The sequence below is a fragment of the Salvia hispanica genome, chromosome 1 (genome assembly GCF_029641045.1).
Source record: "Salvia hispanica isolate PSC_SH4W2 chromosome 1, Shi_PSC_v1, whole genome shotgun sequence".
Taxonomy (NCBI): domain Eukaryota; kingdom Viridiplantae; phylum Streptophyta; class Magnoliopsida; order Lamiales; family Lamiaceae; genus Salvia; species Salvia hispanica.
In genome coordinates, this window is record NC_142692.1 from 8,084,479 (window position 1) to 8,103,525 (window position 19,047).

The 19,047-nt window shown below is 35.6% G+C and overlaps 3 protein-coding genes across 4 annotated transcripts; 2 read left to right on the plus strand and 1 right to left on the minus strand.

Moving 5' to 3' along the window:
* Positions 1 to 1,448: 1,448 nt before the first annotated feature.
* LOC125220132 (protein NRT1/ PTR FAMILY 5.5-like) lies at positions 1,449 to 5,811 on the plus strand. 2 transcript variants are annotated; one of them, XM_048122270.2, is made up of 6 exons: positions 1,449 to 1,573; positions 3,438 to 3,507; positions 3,582 to 3,694; positions 3,776 to 4,011; positions 4,313 to 4,749; positions 4,945 to 5,811. In XM_048122270.2, exons 3-6 carry the CDS (start codon positions 3,646 to 3,648, stop codon positions 5,723 to 5,725), a joined length of 1,503 nt encoding a protein of 500 aa, XP_047978227.1. In that variant the 5' UTR covers positions 1,449 to 1,573; positions 3,438 to 3,507; positions 3,582 to 3,645; the 3' UTR covers positions 5,726 to 5,811. The 2 variants fall into 2 exon arrangements, with proteins under 2 accessions (XP_047978227.1, XP_047978228.1); XM_048122271.2 differs by having other exon boundaries at positions 3,601 to 3,694.
* An 849-nt stretch (positions 5,812 to 6,660) lies between these two features.
* On the plus strand, positions 6,661 to 8,698 carry OGG1 (8-oxoguanine-DNA glycosylase 1). Its single transcript, XM_048123914.2, has 3 exons — positions 6,661 to 7,453; positions 7,810 to 8,020; positions 8,128 to 8,698. Exons 1-3 carry the CDS (start codon positions 6,753 to 6,755, stop codon positions 8,407 to 8,409), a joined length of 1,194 nt encoding a protein of 397 aa, XP_047979871.1. The 5' UTR covers positions 6,661 to 6,752; the 3' UTR covers positions 8,410 to 8,698.
* Positions 8,699 to 11,810: 3,112 nt separating this feature from the next.
* On the minus strand, positions 11,811 to 17,913 carry LOC125221347 (beta-galactosidase 16-like). Its single transcript, XM_048123470.2, has 18 exons — positions 17,743 to 17,913; positions 17,173 to 17,268; positions 16,607 to 16,719; positions 16,441 to 16,507; positions 16,211 to 16,303; positions 15,651 to 15,794; positions 14,991 to 15,085; positions 14,793 to 14,901; positions 14,622 to 14,706; positions 14,333 to 14,451; positions 14,089 to 14,253; positions 13,691 to 13,872; positions 13,482 to 13,570; positions 13,280 to 13,389; positions 12,862 to 12,954; positions 12,612 to 12,716; positions 12,106 to 12,251; positions 11,811 to 11,943 (listed from the first exon to the last, which is right to left on the minus strand). The coding sequence occupies exons 1-18, from the start codon at positions 17,911 to 17,913 to the stop codon at positions 11,829 to 11,831; spliced, it is 2,097 nt and encodes a 698-aa protein (XP_047979427.2). The 3' UTR covers positions 11,811 to 11,828.
* Positions 17,914 to 19,047: the final 1,134 nt, after the last annotated feature.

Sequence of the window (19,047 nt, forward strand, 5' to 3'; positions counted from 1 at the left end):
CACATACGTATTAAAACGACGACGTATAGCCAGTCGTTCGAAGGTTCTTTCAAATACAAATGGAGCTATCAATTAAGGGTGTGTTTGGTTGTAGTGAAAGCCTCTACAAATATTTGCATGAAAGTTGAGTTTTTTTTTTTAAATGAACATAAATTTAAAGGCCGCACCACGGAGGACTCGAACCCGAAACCTTTAAACGTTGTGTTAGTGGTTTTTCCATAATTATGGTGTTTTGAATATGAGATTGGGCTTTTGAAATTGTGTTTGGTTAATTGGCGGGTTCCGTTTATAGCAAAAGTGAAGCTAGAGGAGGAAATAGTCAAATAGCCCTTTAATTAACAAATTTACAAAGTAGATATTTTGCTGTATTTTTTTTCAGACGTCCAATGCATATAGGTCGTATTTAGTTTGTTAAACAAGATAGTCATGAATAAATCAAAATAAAGTTTGCCTAAGATTAAATTAGTTATATCATGAAATGTATAAGAGCATCCACTATAGGGCGGCGCGCCGGCCGCCCCGATCGCGGCGGCGCCGCGGCGGTCTACTGCGGAGGACGCGTCCGCCCCGGAGGCGGACGAATTTGCTGGGGCGGAAGGGCATTCGCCCCGAATGCGGCGTGGACGAGCCGGAGGAGAGAGAAGCCCGGCGGCCGCCGCGGCTATCTATTGTGCGGCGAAACCGCCGCGGCGGTCGGCTGTTTTTCATTTTTTATTTATTTATTTATTTATTTTTCGATTTTTTAATTTTTTTTTTTGCCAAAATTGAAAAACAAAGCATAATCTATTTGAAGAACTTCAATTGCATTTACAGTCATAGGAAATCGGGTCGAACATTAATAAGGAAGAAATTCTGTGTGAAGAAGAAGAAACCTTTGGAAAGGGGATAAGCAGTAGTTGCAGCTAGATTTGTTGATTTGTCGTTGTTGTAAAATGAAATGCAATTGCAGAGTAAGGGTGAAGAAGTGACAGAAGATTTTGCTGTAGTGCAGAGTGAATTTGGAGTAAATTGTAATTGAAATAAAATATACAAACAATAAAAATAAAGTGAAATGTGGCTAATAAAATTGTCCACTATTGCTGCGGACAATTTTTTTTATGGCCGTGGACAAATAAAAAGTGGCTATGGACAAAAAAAAAAGTTGTCCACTAAAAAGTGTCCACCTATAGTAGATGTTCTAATATATAATGTAATTTTGGCATTGTGGAGACATCACACGTACATTGTCACCGTCGAGCTTTTGAGAAAAAGACAACCGAACAAGAGATAAGATTAGATATGACATTTAATCGACCACAAGTGAACGTGACAACTAAACGTCCGGAATGTATCAATATAGTACGGGGTAGGATATATCCTGGGCAAGTCATGAATGTATATATGTCCTCCTCATCTACCCCACCTTACCCTCTTTAATGTTAATTTTCAGTTCATACAACAAATTCTCTCCTCAAACACATTAGTTGCACAAATATTATGGCAAGCTCGCAGTAGTGGAGTGGAAGCAACCAACCGTGGCGTCGCGGTGGTGCAGATACCAGCCGCCGGTGAGAAGGAAGACCAACTGCTGCAGGTATGTGTATGTATCTACTTATTGCTTGGTGATATATTCCAAAGTCCGCTAGCAAGATTACAAGCATTTTGCTCGCAATTTTGCTCGCAAATCTGCCAAAATTTGCTGGCACATGCTGTGCTTGTAAATATGTGCTTGCAAACATGAGTTTTTTTTGTAGTGAAGAAATGTAATGGATAGTGGATTAAAAAAAGTTGGTAGAGCGTGAGTCCTACTTTTATATAATCCATCTGTCCCATTGAAGATGACTCACTTTCCTTTTTGGTTTGTCCCAAACAAGATGACTCATTACTAAAAATTGAAACACGTTTCTCTCTACTTTATTTTCTCTAGCTTACTTTATTCTCTCAACTTCACAAACAAAATAAAATTGCATAAATTCTCGTGCCGCAAGAAAGGGGTCAGCTTCCTTAGAACGGATGAAGTAATAATTTTATTATAAAATGTGACTAAGATACATTAGCGTGAGGTTCATTACCAAATATAGTAATAAACAAATAAGATACTATTTACATGCATACAAAAATGGCAAATTGGGACGAGAGAGAGGGAATATATATGTGTAATATTTTGTCAGTGATAATTATATATGTCTAGCTTAATTAGAAAATTGGTTTTGTTAAAATTCTAGTACGATTTTTTTATCACAAAAGGGGAAAAAAGGTGTGTTGAATAATTGATTCATAAAATGAAATGTTGATTTCTGGTGTTTGAGCAGAAACCATGATGGATAAATTCTTGAAGCATGTTTAGGCCTGGAAATTGTAATCCCTCTCTATAATATAATACTAATAATATATTAGTCTCATTAACTAACTAAATGATTTACACTTTTATTGATATGCATATTTGGGCATGGTGTGTATAGTTTCACGAAATTGGGCCTGGAAGTTTGGTTTTTGGGCTACATGATTTTCTTAGCATTTTGGAACCAAAAAGTTTTAATTTCTTATCCGAGTTATACTCCTATCTATTTTTTCCAATTCCCTTTTTTTTTAATGGTTAAATAACCTTAAATTTAAAAGTCGCAACTCAAAGGACAAGGACTTGAACCTGACACCTTGACCTCAGGCATTAACCTCTTCACCGCTTGACCAACTCACACACACATGGTTTTTTCTATTTGGCATAGTGGTAGTCTGGTAGAGGGTTAATGTCTGGACTGAAGGACTTGAGTTCGAGTCCATCATGTCGCAGCCTTTAAAATTTATGTTTATTGTGTATGAAAAAAGAAATTGAGATAATCCGTTCACTCATATTTACTTTGAATAATGCAGAACCAAACGAAGATATGGCTCATGTCTTTAAGTTATTATTGAAAATTATTATTTTTACCCTCATATCTTAAAAGTAAATTTATTATATATCTATAAGTCTATAACTACAACCACTGCAAATTTATCTAGAGTCTCTTAAATTATTGCGTAAATATGCATATGTCATGTTGGTACTTAACGGCTTACTTGAGCATACAGTTATAAAAAGTACTCATAATTTACTTTTTACATTAGTCAATGCAGATGACCAGTAACATTTTGCATGTTTATGAAAATGAATCCGATATCTTTAAGCATAACTTGAGATGGAAGTGAACCGTGAGCCCATAACATCACCTTTTATTTATCGATTCGAAATTTTAAAATACTTGATCCAATATGCTAAACAAGGAGATATCATTTTCTCTAGGTGATAACTGATAACCAATTGAATATTTGACCCTCATGAAACACATTATTTATTCTTTGCCCCAAATACTAGGCAACTAGAAAACCCCAAAATGAGTAAGGGATATGATTAGTGGGAACTTTTTTCTTTACAATATTAAAAGTGGGAGTTGTTTATAATAGAATTTTCTCTATTTAAGGCAGGGGCGAATTGAAACTCCTAAATCCAAACAGCAATTTCGAATTAAAGTGGGGCAGCTTTTCAAGAATGTAAGTTGATAATAGTGATAATCCTAATTTTGCATTACCCTTTGCTCAAAACATGTCTTATTATCATTAATTAGTGCTTTTTCCCTGTTTTAGTTCACATTTTGTTGTGAGAGTGAAACTGCCTAATTCCATGCAACGATGTTTAATTGCATCAGAAATTGCTTCAGCAATAGCATCAGAGATAACGGTGTGACTTTAAACCTTTTAAAGCCCTTACTTATTATAGTAGTACTATGTTTCATGTCTAAAATGCAAGTGATTTGTGCAGTCAAAGGATGTCGGATTGTACAATTGCTGTGGTCCGACACATTGATGCGACGAGCATTTTTTGTTTTACAACCATTTTTGACGGATGTTTGGAAACTAAGCTTTACTCATGCCGCCGCGATTGTCAATATCTGGGAAGGAACAAGCCTCATGCTACCCGCCGTCTTTCAGCTCCTCGCCGACAAGTATCTCGGAAATTTTGTGGTGGTCGTCATCTCTACCGCCTCCTCCACTCTGGTGAGTCCACGTGTCAATCTATATCACTATAAAAATATAAATCCAATTTTGGTATGTCACTTAACTTTGAAAATCTAATAAGACTAGCTATATCAGAAATTCATGGTTTTCTATATGGTTTTCAATATTATGCGGCGAACCAAAATTTAACCAAACTTTATGGTATTTTTGCAATTTGCTCCATCTCTTATCTTTGAAAATCTAGATGACGGAGACTAATTAAATCTAAAATTCATGACTGATTTCCAAAGTTACATGACATACTAGAATTTGACCAAACTTTATGGTTTCTTAATGTCAGGGTATCGTTTTTGTTACAATGTCGTTGCCGCCGGTTCTGGGCATGGGTCCATGCAAGGAATACAACGAAACATGCGTAGGGAATACGCAAAGAGGTCTGTTGTACCTCGGAGTGGCGTTAACGGCGATCGGAAGAGGCGGTTTGACCGTGAGTGTGCCTTGTTTGCATGATGAACAAACCAGCGAAGGGGGACAATTTTACTTATGTGGTCTCGTGCAAAAGCATGGCTCAACCGCAGAGAACCTTTGCGTATACGCAATTGGACTTGTTATAATTTCATTGATATCGTCGTGGACTTTCCGGTTTGGGTTTCCGGCAATCTTCGCTGCCATTGTAACCGTTACCTTTTTGGGCGGATGGTCATCTTACACAAAAACCGGCCCCAAGAACAAAGGGAGTTTGCTTGCTACACTCCTCAAAGTGTTCGCCCCTTGCAGGTTATAAATAGGAGTCGTATATTTTTCGTTATTCATAATTCCATTAAATACTACTTCAACCATTTGGTCTCTTTCTCTCTTGCAAACCAGTTTGAATCTACTTTTATTTACTCTCTTCATCCAAAAAAATAGTCTTCTTCTGTCATTTTAGTAAATTTCACATAATTAGTCCACTTTGTAATTTTGTGGGTACAGATTTTATCAAGAAAGTGAAAGCAGTGGCAAGGAAAGCAGTTTTATGCGGCACATAACGGGCATCTCAATCAACTTCATCATCTTAGGCATCGTCTCCGCGCTTGGAAACACCTTCTTCGTCTCCCAAGCGAATCATATGAAGCGCAAATTTGTATTCATGACCATTCCGCTAGCAGTATTCCAACTCCCAATGCTGATCGCCATCGCCGCAGCCCCATGCATTTGCGCCACGTGCGCGTTCCTCCAATGCGTGAACAAATACTGCAACTTCTGCGTCCCAAAATGCCTGCGCACTATGCCGTCCATCCTAGGCGTGGCGCTGGCCTTGGCGCACGCGATCCTCTGCTGCGCGGTGGCCGCGGCCGTGGTGAAGCGGAAGCACGCCATGTGGCTGGTGTTCCAATTCTATTTGGTTGCGTGCGTGGATGTGTTTTTTAGGAGTAGCATCGAGACGTACTACCACGCGCAGGCACCGACCGACCTGAGAGACTTCCACGACGTGTACACGGATTTCGTGACGGGGGTCGGGTATTTTAGTAGTGTGGCTTTGGTGGCGATTGTGGGAAGGGTGAGTGAGGGGAAGGGGAGTTGGTTTGGGAAGACGGTGAGTGAGAGCCGTTTGGATCGCTATTATTGGCTGCTGGCGGTTTTGGCGACTTTGAGTTTGGTTGGATTTTGGGTGATGGCACCGTTTTGCATAGGCAGGGTTGACAAATCGCCAGCGAATGATGATGGTGGTAGCAGAGTTCGTGACCAATCTTCTTGTTGCTTCGGCCGTTAGCTCTGTTTTTTTAATTTTTCTTATGGCTTGTGTTTGAGACTACTTCTTTGGAATTTTACAAAGTAATCTATGGCTATCTTTCTTCATCTATTGTTTTTCATCTTGCATAATTCGGATATTTACATCTTCGCCGTATATTAGGAATTCATGTCATCATCTAATAATAATGCAACAAAAATTACATATATAAAAATGGATCTAAATTTATAATCAATATTGCGCATAACTTACTTATTGTGCAGGTTTTCTCCATGATTGATTAGCATCTACAAGTGAAATCTACTACTTGCGATATCCACATGCATTGCCAATACAATAGAAGAACAATTCCTCATTGCACAATTTAAAGAGAGAAAGCTAGGAAAGCTCCAATGAACATAGTTATTACTTCCTCTGTTCTATAATAATGAAGTCGTTTCTTTTCGGTACGGAGATTAAGAAAAATTGTGTTGGTGAGTTAAGAAAATGAGAGTAAATTGATAAATGAAAAAAGGTAGAAAGATGAAGAGAGAATAAAGTAAGAGAAAGTAAAGTATTTGTGAAAAAATGTGTTGACTTTTACTAAAAAAGAAAATGCATCTATTATCATGGAACGTACCAAAATGCTAAAATGACTCTATTACCATGGAACGGAGGAATTTCTACTTATTATGTTTGTTTGACCAAGAGTGTTTTCACATGTTTAAAATATTATTACCTCGTACTATTTCTTTACAGTAGAGAAATATATGGGTTTGCACTCTCTTTATTATACTTTAATTAATTAAAGTTCAATATCCCAATCCAATAGCATTAAAGTTGTTTGGCTAATCACCCGACCGATTAACCACTCAAAATTCATCTGATAATTTTGCCGTTATAAATTGCAATTTTGCTCCCTCAAATTTACGTAAATTACAACTATAACTAGTTTTTACCCGTTAACATTTTATTCTTCATCAATTCGCTTCACAAGTTTTAGTTTCTCTTACTTCTCCCCAAAAATGGCGGCAGAGGTGTAACTGTAATCCCTAATCTTCTACTCTACATGCGATCAATCGCAAGAATGAAAAGACCAAAATCTCCCTTGACTCCGTGCCCTTCAACCCCTCCACCGCCGCATCACCGCCAATCCTTCACAAAGCTCATCACTTCCGTTTCCACAAAACGCCGCAACATTCTCCAAAATCCCCAACCACTCCCCACCTCCGCCGCTGAGATCAATTGGAAGCCACTCAACATCACCAAATCCGAGCTCTATCTACCGCTCACATTCCCCACTGGCCAGACGTTCCGGTGGAAGAAAACCGGGCCGCTGCAGTACACCGGCCCAATCGGGCCCCACCTCATCTCCCTCAAGCAGCTCGAAGACAACGGCGTGGGGTATTTCTGTCATTTCACGGACGACGAGGACCGCGCAAGGACCGAGCTTTTCGATTTTCTGAACATGGGCATTTCGCTGAATTCGATTTGGGACGAATTTAGGGCCGCCGATTCGAGGTTTGCTGAGCTCGCGTTGCATTTGGAGGGGGCTAGGGTTTTGCGGCAGGATCCCTTGGAATGTCTGATCCAGTTTATTTGCTCCTCGAATAATAATATTCAGAGGATTACGAAAATGGTGGATTTCATCTCGTCCAAGGGGAGATTTCTGGGGAATGTGGGAGAATTCGAGTTTTACGAGTTTCCGTCGATTGAGAAGCTGGCGCTGCTGTCTGAGGCCGAGCTTCGAGAGGCTGGTTTTGGGTACAGGTAGACTTTGATTTATTTAGCTTGTTTGAAGTTTATTTAGATTTGGTTATGCATATTTGATGGAGTTCTGATAGAAACTTGCATTTAATTGTATTCATTTATGGACATTTCTTCATGGTTGCTTCATAACTGTGCTTTGATGAGCTATTGGTGTAGTCTTGCTAATGATTTGAGTTAATGAAAATCTATGTGTTTTTTCCTTTTGATTGGGTGTGAGAAATTGGGTAAAAATGCAGCCTTGATTCAGGAGTTTCCTTCTCTCACAAATTGCTGTTCTTGATAATGAAGTATGATTGCCACAATGCTTACTTACCATCTTCTTGAGGCTTTATAAATTTGTCTTGAAAATGGATCAGGGCTAAATATATTGTTGGCACTGTCGCAGCTTTGCAATCAAAGCCTGGAGGGGGTCAGGAGTGGCTTGCTTCTCTTCGTAAACTAGATCTTCAAGACTCGGTTGGCGGTCTCTGTAGTTTACCTGGTGTTGGCCCGAAGGTTGCTGCGTGCATTGCTCTTTTCGCTTTGGATCATCATCACGCCATTCCTGTCGATACTCATGTGTGGAAGGTTTGTTAACACATCCCAGTTCCTCCTATGCTTGATGTTTCTTATTTTGGGGAAAGAGAAAAGAGAGATCATATTTGATCAATTTTACTAATCTTCATTTGCAAAAGATCGCTACCAGGTATCTCCTTCCTGAACTGGCAGGCACCAGCTTGACACCACGAATCTGCAGTCGTGTTGCGGATGCTTTTGTGAGCAAATATGGGAAGTATGCTGGATGGGCGCAGACCCTGCTCTTCATCTCTGAACTCCCTTCTCAGAAAGCTATGTTGCCACCAAGCGTCTGGGAGGCTGACAAAGGAAGAAGCTCAGTCGAGATTCAAGTTAAAAGCGAGGTAGTACAAGAAACAAAGGGAATTCCCCGCAGCAAAAGAAAATTGATTGGTAAATGAGAAGATTAGAGGGAGACGGTGCGTTGCTGAAAAGGGCGAAAATCGGGGTTGTTGCTTACAAGTTGAAGCAGCTTATCTGGACATGGTGATGGTTTTGTTTCACTGGTTCATGCTACAACTGCTAGAGAAGCTTGCTTGATCTAGCAAATGTAGATTCAAGAAATGAGTATTTAGGTGATGAAACAATATTCTCTCTGTACAACGTAGATTCTTTGTAACACATTCATGCAATTTACTAATTGGTTGTTTGAAATAAATTGTGTGAGAGACACTTGATTTTTGTTTACAATTCATGAATTGTACTATAAACTTTCTTCAACCTGTAACTAATCCTAGTTGAGGACTGAAGTTTTGTGAAAATGCAACTATTTATCTGAAAATTTTAATTTTATTCATAATATAAAGTAGTCTGTATAGTAAAATTTGTACACGTGTTTAATATGAAGCTTGAAGGGAGGTGAGTAGATCATCCACTCTGTTCCAAGTTTGATTCCTATTGTTGTATATTGTTGGGCTTCCTACAGCTTATATTTTGGACTATCTAACTCAATTCTTGTAGTTGCGCATTATTGGGATTCCATGTAATTTATATTTAGGCCCTAACTCGATTTCTATGTGGATATGATTAGACCACTACTTTTTTTTTTATACATTCTCTCGTATTGTAAATTGTATCAGGGTTATATAGTAAAATATCTGACTTGTCAATGTCATTATCCCTGGGTGTAGATACATATCTTATCAAATTGATTAAATAATTTATGTGTTTATTTGGTTTATAGTCGTAATTATACTTCCGTCGTTCCGCGGTAGTCGAATCATTTCTTTTTCCGCACTCGTTTTAAAAAAAATGATAAGAAATAGTTAAAATAAAGAAATAGTAAAGTAAGAGAGAGTGTGTAATATAGATAAGATTCTTCTCTATATTATTCTCTCTCTTACTTTATTTTACTTCCATTTTAACTATTTATTATCATTTTTTCAAAACGAGTGCAGAAAATGAAATATCTCAACTATCGTGGAACGGAGGGAGTATATTTTATTCCTAACATATGAGTGTGTAGGAGATGGAACAAGAGACAATGACCAAATTTTACCTCCAACCAATAGATTGGATGTTTGAGTCAGTGGCGGATCCAGGACCGGAACACGGGAGGGGCGGAATTAAATATAAAAAATTAAATATAATTATTAATAATATAATTAAATAATATATTACTTAAAATATAAAAATACAAAAGTAATACTCATTCCGTCTCGTATTACTCGCACTTTTCATTTTAGATCATAAATTTAGGATTGATTTTTAATATAATTAAATTAGCATTTTAAGCATAATGAGAGATTACTTAATAGAGGAACACTTAATTAACTTTAATATACTAATTAAATACCATAATTCTTAATTAAAATAAAAAATATTATAAGTAGTTCGGGACGAGCCAAAATAGAATAGTGCAAGTAACATGAGATAGAGAAAGTATTATAAGTAAAATAATAAACATGTAGACTCCATAAATATTTTAAATATTTATTTTGAGGGGTGCGTTAAAATGACAACACCTCTTAAAGTAACACCATACCACTATTTATAACCAATTATTTGTACACGTGGACGAAAAATTAGCTGTCATGTGTCAATCATAAAAAATGCTCAAGGGTAAATTTTCTCGGCCAGCAATATCCAATACACTATACAAGAATTTTTCTCGGCCAGCAATATCCAATACGCTAGACGTCAATCTATAGATTGCTGTCTAGCGTAATATTGCTGGATACGTGATGTCACAATGTCACTTTAAGAGGTGTTGTCATTTTAACACAAACCTTTATTTTGATATAGAAATAATAAATATATAATAAAATATCACATAAAATAAGTATTTTAATAGTAAAATGTATGAAATATTTTTAAAAAATTATTGAAATAAAAAATAAATAGTAAGTATAACAAACCAATATGTGTAAATTAATAAAAATATAAATTCATAAAAGTATTTTAATGATTTGATAGGGTAATAATAAGTAATATGAGTTGATAAGATAAAGAAAGAATGGTTATAAAAAGAATAAAAAATGGTCTCAATGAGGTTTGATCCCTAGACTTCATAATTAAAAGACTAACAACACAACCACTAGACAACTAATTTCATTATTATATTTATTGAAAACTCATATTATTGAATAAAGGGAGGGATTTTCCTATTTTCCGGCTTGACTATAAGGGACATTTAGGCTCGCCGGACGGCCGGGAAGGGGCGGTCGTCCCCTCCTGCCCCCTGGATCTGCCGGTGGTTTGAGTCATTTCGGCTGTACATGTGATAATGTCAAAAAACAATCGTGATATTTAAGATGTTAAGGGCGTGTTACGTTGTCCACAATTCCATTTGGTAGAAATAAATGTGGGTGACCCCACCATATTGGTATTCTTCCGCATCGTTTGGTTCACACTAATTAAGCTTCAGTTTTTTACTTTGTGGGTGTGGTTGACCATATAACAGGTAATGGATGGGTAATAATGTCCCTGACATTTTTTACAATTTCCACCGACTACCCTAATCACATATAGACGCGCGAGAGGCAGCCACGCCTCCTTCTCATCGCTGGATCGAATGAAAGGCAACCTTCTCATACTACTAGTCAACAAATCCGGTACCGTCCTCGGCGTCGGTGGAATCTCTGTCGCGAGGCAGATGCCTCTCAGATCGTTCGACAACCTCCCTTTCCTGCTCTTGTCCTGGGTTCCTAATTTCCTGTGCGACGATCGTGTGCAAGAAATTTATAAAGATTTTCCAGAGGACCTCTTTGAAGCTGTAATTGCAAGACTTCCCATAGCAACATTTTTCTTCTTCCGTTCAGTTTGCCAAAAGTGGAATTCATTGCTAACCTCTCACGTGTAACTGTAGGAATGACGATGAATGGTTGCTCCGCCAGGTCAGGGTATAAGATACTTTGGGTTGGTTGTGAGGAGGATTACGAAGTGTTTGATTCTGCAAAGAACTCTGTTACACTCCATACCAGATCTAAAATTTCTGAACTAGAGAGAGAAAGTATGTTGAAGTGTACTTACAAAATGACAGCACTTTGGGAATGGGGGAAATGAAAAATTAATGGGTCAATTTGGTAATCTTGCACGCAAATCTGCTTCTACTGTAGCGGAGCAGATATGCAAAATCAAGTGGGAATCATTAATTATTTTGGCTAATGCATAATCATCTACGGAACACCGAAACGCATTAATAGCATTGATCTCCATTTTGGCCAATTAAGGGTCACCGAACGAGCCCTAATATCTAGTCACGGGGATATCACAAAATTTGACACATTTTATAATTCACTAATATTATGATAATTTTATTGTGGTGAAACAAAACAAAATGAAATAAAGATTAACAAGAAATAGTTTAATTATGTCATTGTTAGTATGTTACTGCTACGGTATCTACTGATATGCCCAAAGGATTGCCTCCTTCTTCGTCAAATATCACTAGCAAGTTATCTCTAGGCTTCAAGAATGATCTTGGTATGTGATACCTGCAAAACATTTATGTATTTAAGTTATAACAATTGATTATCAAGAAATGACACTAAAATTTAAAAGACAAAACACACCAGTCAAAAAGATAACGAACAACATACAAACCAGTCGTTCATAACATAAATAGCTACCTAAGGCAACGAAAACGTCTCGATTACCATATTTGTGAAGGGGAGCCTTGAGGGTTGAGAAATGAGATCCAGTATCGACCTATGCTTTCACCATTGATCCAAACTTGCCCTTTCCCCATTGATCCCAAATTTAGTGCAACTGGATCATTGCCTTTGGGTGCATCAAATTTTGACTAAGAAAGAAAATGCAATAAAATAAATTAATTACTTATATTGTTGGAAAAACTAATATATAGGACAAACTACCGGGAAAAAAAAAACTGTAAGGATTTGGCCGAATTTTATTCTATCCAGCAATTTTAAAAATCAGCGGGAAAAATCACAAAATTTGAATTTGTTCATAATTATTCCACAATGAAAAAAACGATCGATAACGTGTAATATATTGTTGATATTTTTAACTAGAAAAAATCGTTTCTTCATGAATAGAGGCCATCGTTTCTCTCGTCATGGAATAATTACGAACAAACCTAAATTTCTTGCTTTTTTGTCAATTTTCCCTCATAACGTTGTCGATTTAAGTACTTACGTACCTTGTACCATTTCAGTGGCCGAGAAGATGAGCAAAATTTGTTCCATTTTGCTTTTCTTGATCCATCTTCTGTGTAAACTTGCATGCTTTCTCCCTTTAACCCAACCTTTGCATTGCAATTAATCCAATAAAATAGTCAAATTTCATGAAGGCATTTAAGCAATTCTGGAGCGGGCAATGCGTGAATTAGAGGAGGATCATAGCAAGATCCATCTCAAAAATGAGAAGATCTCACAAGAATTCATACATACCTGGTATCCCCATGAAAGGTTAGATAAGTCTTTATCTCCAATTCTCACATTCTCCAATCCCGATGCTCTACGCTCCATATATGCTCCAGAATCCTGTAATGCCATTTTTTAAATCAAGATTGATTTATAGTAATTAATTTTCACCATTACAAAGGTACAAATAAAAAATAATATTTTTTACCCTAAAGATGTTTAAATGAACTTGGATAAGAGTAATTAGACAAGAAAATCCCAATCATTTCTTGTAAAATGAAACGCTCAAGCCGAAAAACCGCAAGCAAAAGTTCACGAAGTTAAATAATAGTAACAAAATCACAGCCTTAAACAATTCAGCGAATTTCAAAACTTTAAATGAGTCATAAATTGCACCAGTCGACTTGATAATAAATCAAATACAAATAGAATTTAGTCAATTTACCGGTAATCCAGTCATTATGCTTAGCAACGAAATGTCGTTCACTCCTTTTCTCAATGTCACTTTTTTCTCCAAACTGAAACTTTGATTTCTGTAAAACCCATGTCCCGTACCTAAATAAAACAATATTATTGTTCTAATTTTCTACATATAGTATTTTTCTTATAAAGAGATTTGTAGTAATAAAGTCAATATATTGTCTCACCAATAAATTTGCAATTGATAAATATGCGCAACACATGACCACGAGAATTTACTCTTATAGTAGAAGACTGCTCCTCAGATTGCTCATAACTGCAAATAAAACTAGAAAAATAAGTCGGAATTTCGAGTTATGATTTAGATTCATTACTATTTGTGGTAATGTGACAAACATATATAACAAGTTATATGAAATAATCTTGATTTTTTTACCTGGAAGTGTACCATAGATAATCAGAAGTATCTTTGGTGGTGTTCATTTGCTCTAGCAAAATATTTGATTTCAATGATGTATCATCAAATACTGCTATAGCTTCATGCAATTCTTCCCATATCTCTTTTGAGTCCAACTTCACAACTGGTGTCCTTGTTCTTGTACTTTCTCTACTGTTCACCTTTTAAAGTATTTCAAGGATATGATGATCAGACGATCTCAATTTAATCAATCCGTCAATATATCAAAAATAAATAGTGGGACTCGCTTTTAATATTATGGTAGAGCAAGATATCTAAAATCTTGTTAGTAGGTACACAAATATTAATATAAAATTGGTAAGTATAAGAGACAAAAATGATTGAATTATTTTTAGTTAACATGCCTAATATGTTACCTTTGCTGTGTTGAATGCCTCCGTTTTGCAGTCTGGTAATATGCTAATTGATTTTCGAGGGATTTCGTACGTTCGACTTTGAAATTGGACGTTTGCATCGTGTGCCCCGTCTGTGTTCACAAGAAATGCTGCACATTCATTTTTTTCTCCCTTGTATACATAGGCCTGTTAATTTTTGAGAAAAAAAAAATTATATTTATGAGTTCTCCATTCTCATAATAAAAATACTAGTTGAAGAATTTACTTGTTGCAATTCGCCCAAAGAGATGATAGTTTGAGTTCCATATAGTAAGGTGCCTGAACATTGATTGACTGCAGCGTGAAGTTCCTTCAAATGTCCCCATTTTGGTTGTCTGATCAAACCTATGAATTTTGGAAAATTAATTAGACGCAAAAAAGAAAAGATAGTCGGCATTTGAATCATAATTTTTCGATAATTTATGGTCGATCTCATAACTTTTCAAGTGTATGAAATTTTCCAAAAAAGTCCAAATCGAAATTTATATGAGGAAATCACATAAGACGTTAGTTACCATATTCATCTAGTGGAGCTGGATCGTAATAACTAGTTATCTCGAATGCAGAACCGTTTCTTCCAAAATTGGTACCCCCGTGAAACTAGAAACTCAAATAGACCATGTAATAGTAGTGTTGTAATATGAGTGGTAATTCTAGTGTCAAAATGATCAAAAATTCGAACATACCATGTAATAATTGATGAAGCTTCCATTCTTTTTTACTATAAATAAAGCAACGTGGTATGCAATGTTTTCAGCCGATCTGATTCTGGTGGCATTACCGTACACATCATAGCTTCATTGCAAAAAAATTGTAGGTTTATACATCTCATGTATTCAAATAATTTATAACAATACGATGGTAATAATACTTTGATCTCTTACAAATGTGTCCAGTTTTCAGTCCAAAGTGCTGGCTTATTTGGTGAATTTGGTCCTACAAATGTCTCCCCGCATCTCAATCCGTTGCAGGAATTAATCTGCAAATGTTTTGAAATATACATAGACTAGACTAGGATAACAAACTTTAATTAAATTTGAATTTTAATTATTAATATAGACAAAAAAGTATATAAGCATATGATGCCGTTAATGCTAATATTTCTTTATTACAGAAAAATATGGAGTAGCAGAAATTTAGAACTTCATAACACAGTTTAAAACCATTCTTTTGTCACACAAATAATATGTATGGTCAATCAAAGATTTCATAGTTCTTTCTGATTGAATTGTGCGCCAAAAAGTATACATGTATGCATTGATAGAATTTGATCAAATCATGGAAATAAATGTGGATCTAGATCTATATCCATGTTTGTAATTATGATTAAATGATTGACGCCAATTTCTAACTTGTTTTAACATGTTACCTTGAAATTCAACTTATGGAGTGCTGATTGCAAAGCTCAGCAGTCGAAAATTAAATTATATGGTACAATTGTATACAACATCAATTTTACATATACTAATTTACAATTTTAATAATATGAAGTACTAATAAATTGAGAAAAATCAAACAATAGGATATCGAGAAATGGACTTTACCACGGGATCTGGAGCATCGTCTTGCTTGCACATAACCCATGGCACACCGGTTTGGAGGCCCACAGCCGTCGCCGCAGCCCAGCGAACATAAGGTGGCCCTTTCTCGCCAAAACCTTTTTCAACATTTTGATATTCGTTTTCAATCTGAATTCATCCCATTTTTATGGTAAGGGGCTATGATCCAACTACTCAATACAATGATATACTCCCTCTGTTCCATAGTAATAGAGTCATTTTGTCATTTTGGTACGTTCCATAGTAATAGAGTCTTTCCCCTTTTAGTAAAAATCAACACATTTTTCCACACCTAGTTTACTCTCTCTTACTTTCTTCTTCTCTCTTCATCTCTCTACCTTTTTCATTTTCAACTTTATTCTCTCTTTACTTAACTCACCTAACACAATTTTTCTTAATCTCCGTGCTGAAAAGTTTCGCCTCCATTACTATGGAACAGAGAGAATATTAGATAGCATCCTTAGAAATTGCACGCTATCATTATTCATTTTCAATGTCTACAATAATTGAAAAATGAGAGATATATATGGAGAGAGAAATTGAACCTGAGATAGTATGATAGGTCCTCCTTGTGAGGCAAATAAATTCTCGAATTTCATTATATTCACTATTTTCGTGACAAAGTTTTGCATGAGAATCTGTCGCATCAAGGATAAAACAGGATTAATCTTTTATTTATTTTTGTATATAACTGTATAATGTAGATATTAAGTGTAACACTTCTTATTCGATTGCAAAATAACAAAGCTACCAAAGATTGAAAAAAGATACATACCTTAAATGGTTCATTATCGGAACGAAATACAATGTCGCGAACGTCATGGAGCCAAAATGGAAGGCCTCTATAGCACACACATGTTTTTAAGCAAGTAGTACTACTTAGTTATGATGCAATGTCGATTAATCTTCAACTAATTGGAAATTCGAGTCTGGTTAATTACCCGTACGACCATTCGGCCTCTATAAAAGGCCCAATCCTTAGACAAACATAAAGGCCTTGAGATTGAACTTCCTTGATAAATCTCACTATATCGTTTCTTCCACTGAAGTCATACTGAAAATTCCTTCCACAGAATTAGTATATGAGTAAAATAAAATGTTACTCCCTCCGTCCCCGATTAGGAGTCACAGTGTGACCGGGCACGGGTATTAAGAAATGTAAATAAAAGTTGGTTGAAAAGTTAGTGGAACGTGAGACCCACCTTTTTATATTGGTTTTATAATAAAATGTGAGTGGAGTGAGTTAGTGGAATGTGGGACCTACTTACCATTTATGGTAAAAATGAAGTGTGACTCTTAATTGGGGACGGACCGAAATAGAAAAGTGTGACTCTTAATGGGGAACGGAGGGAGTACTACATATAAGGTGTTTGAAAAGTTGAGATATAAAGTGGAGTTTTAATCATGTACTACGTAGTAATTAAAAAGCTAAGTAATATAGTATATACACAGACAAAGAGCATATCTTGTCTATGTTGTTTTTAAAAAGATGATCAATAGTCAGTACCTTTCCTGGCTGAGGCTCGTGTAGATTCCAAAATACATAGGTATCAATAGCATGAAGTCCTCCTTGTTTAGCTTTCGATATTAAAGACGGCCACATCTGTATAAATAGAAACTAATTTCAGTGGCCAACCCAAAATAGAAAAGTAAGATTATTTTGACACTGATATAGTATTATGTATAACCCAATCATTTCTTGTTGGTACACGTTTTAAATAACTAGCTTTATATATATCATCATTTTTCAGATGGGATAATAACATATAAAATCATGAATTTTTGTCGAATTTTAGTTCCACGCTTTTTAAATGACACATCACAAAATTTTAAAAATTCCCAACTGTCTCGTATTTTTCTAGACAAATTCAATGCTTAATTGATGCACACCCGTCAAATTTTGGTGTTGTCAATGAATAATAGCGTTAATGTGCATTGATGCAACGATGTGGTCATGATCATGGTCTTGATTTTGGCATAATAGGGAGTATGAAAAACTTGATTTTATTTTCATGCATGTATAGATATGGAATACATATGTGTGTGTGAGAGTGAGAGAGAGAGAGAGAGTTTATACATCAGGAGTGCTTCTTGGATAATGAATAGAGCCAGAAAAGAGAAGCTTCCGCTGCCCATTGATGATGAGCGACCTTCCATCATACCTCACTTCGCCACCACCATCTGCTGCCGTCGCCGTCGCCGCCGCCATGGCCAGCACCAACACCAGCACAAACGCCCACCCCACCATCTCTCTAGCTACAAATTATAGTATCACGCAGATTATGCACGAAACCAAGTTGGTTAATTATAGCATAAGAAAACACATGAAGTCAAAACAGAATTCAAGGAGAAGGTATGTCATAGTGTTATAGATAGATGGAGTAAATATATAGGGACATTGCGAAAATGCTGCATTAATTAAGAAGATCATCAATTCACTAAAAACGATTTCTTTTGTGTCGAGTGTAACGTGTACGTAACTAAATTAATTAATTTAAGGGAATTAACTCAGAGCACGTGTTGCATTTGCTTCGTTTATGCATCCACAAAATGGCATTTTACTAATGAATAAAGATAATTTACTTAAATTGTACGTACTCGTATATATACTCTTAAATTAGAGTAATTCAAACCGGACCAATTTTATTTTAACCGGTTTTCTGTTAATTTATTGTTTCCTTACTAAATTGCTATTTTTATATTTGTAAGGATATTACTAATTGTTCTTTTGTTCTTTGAGAAAAGATAATCGTACATAATTGTACATGTACATAATATTTTAAAAATTTTTAGGTTTAAGTGAATTTAATTAAAAATTAGTTTTATTATTTATTGTAATATATGTAGCAATAACAAAGAAGTGATATAGAAATTTTATGTCGAATCGTAGCATGATTTCGACTATGATTTGAATTAATATACAATATTTAGTAGAAAATATATATTTTATTAAATATACAAATATTTAAGTATAAATTTTAAATCTTTCTTGAAGTGTTGCAAAATGATTAGTATGAAATTTATTTTAAATCAATTAATGTTTATAAAATGATTTTCAATGTAAAATGTTTAAAAAAGTTCGATTATGTACATACGTATACGTACGTTTATCACTACTCTTGTTCTTTTGAGTTTTTCCATTTACACAATCTATGATTTATAGAAATTCCAAACAATAAAGCAAATCTAAATTGAGAGAGATATTTCAAAATTTAAGGATTTAGAATGAAAGTCTCTACAGAAAATTCCAAAATTTAAAAATTAGACTTAAATGAAAGACTCTACTAGAAAAAAAAAAAAGAAAAAAAAAAGAAAAGAAAAATGGTGACTTAGAATGTCCGAAAATCACTTTGAAAAGTAGTACTATTTTAGCTTAGTACGT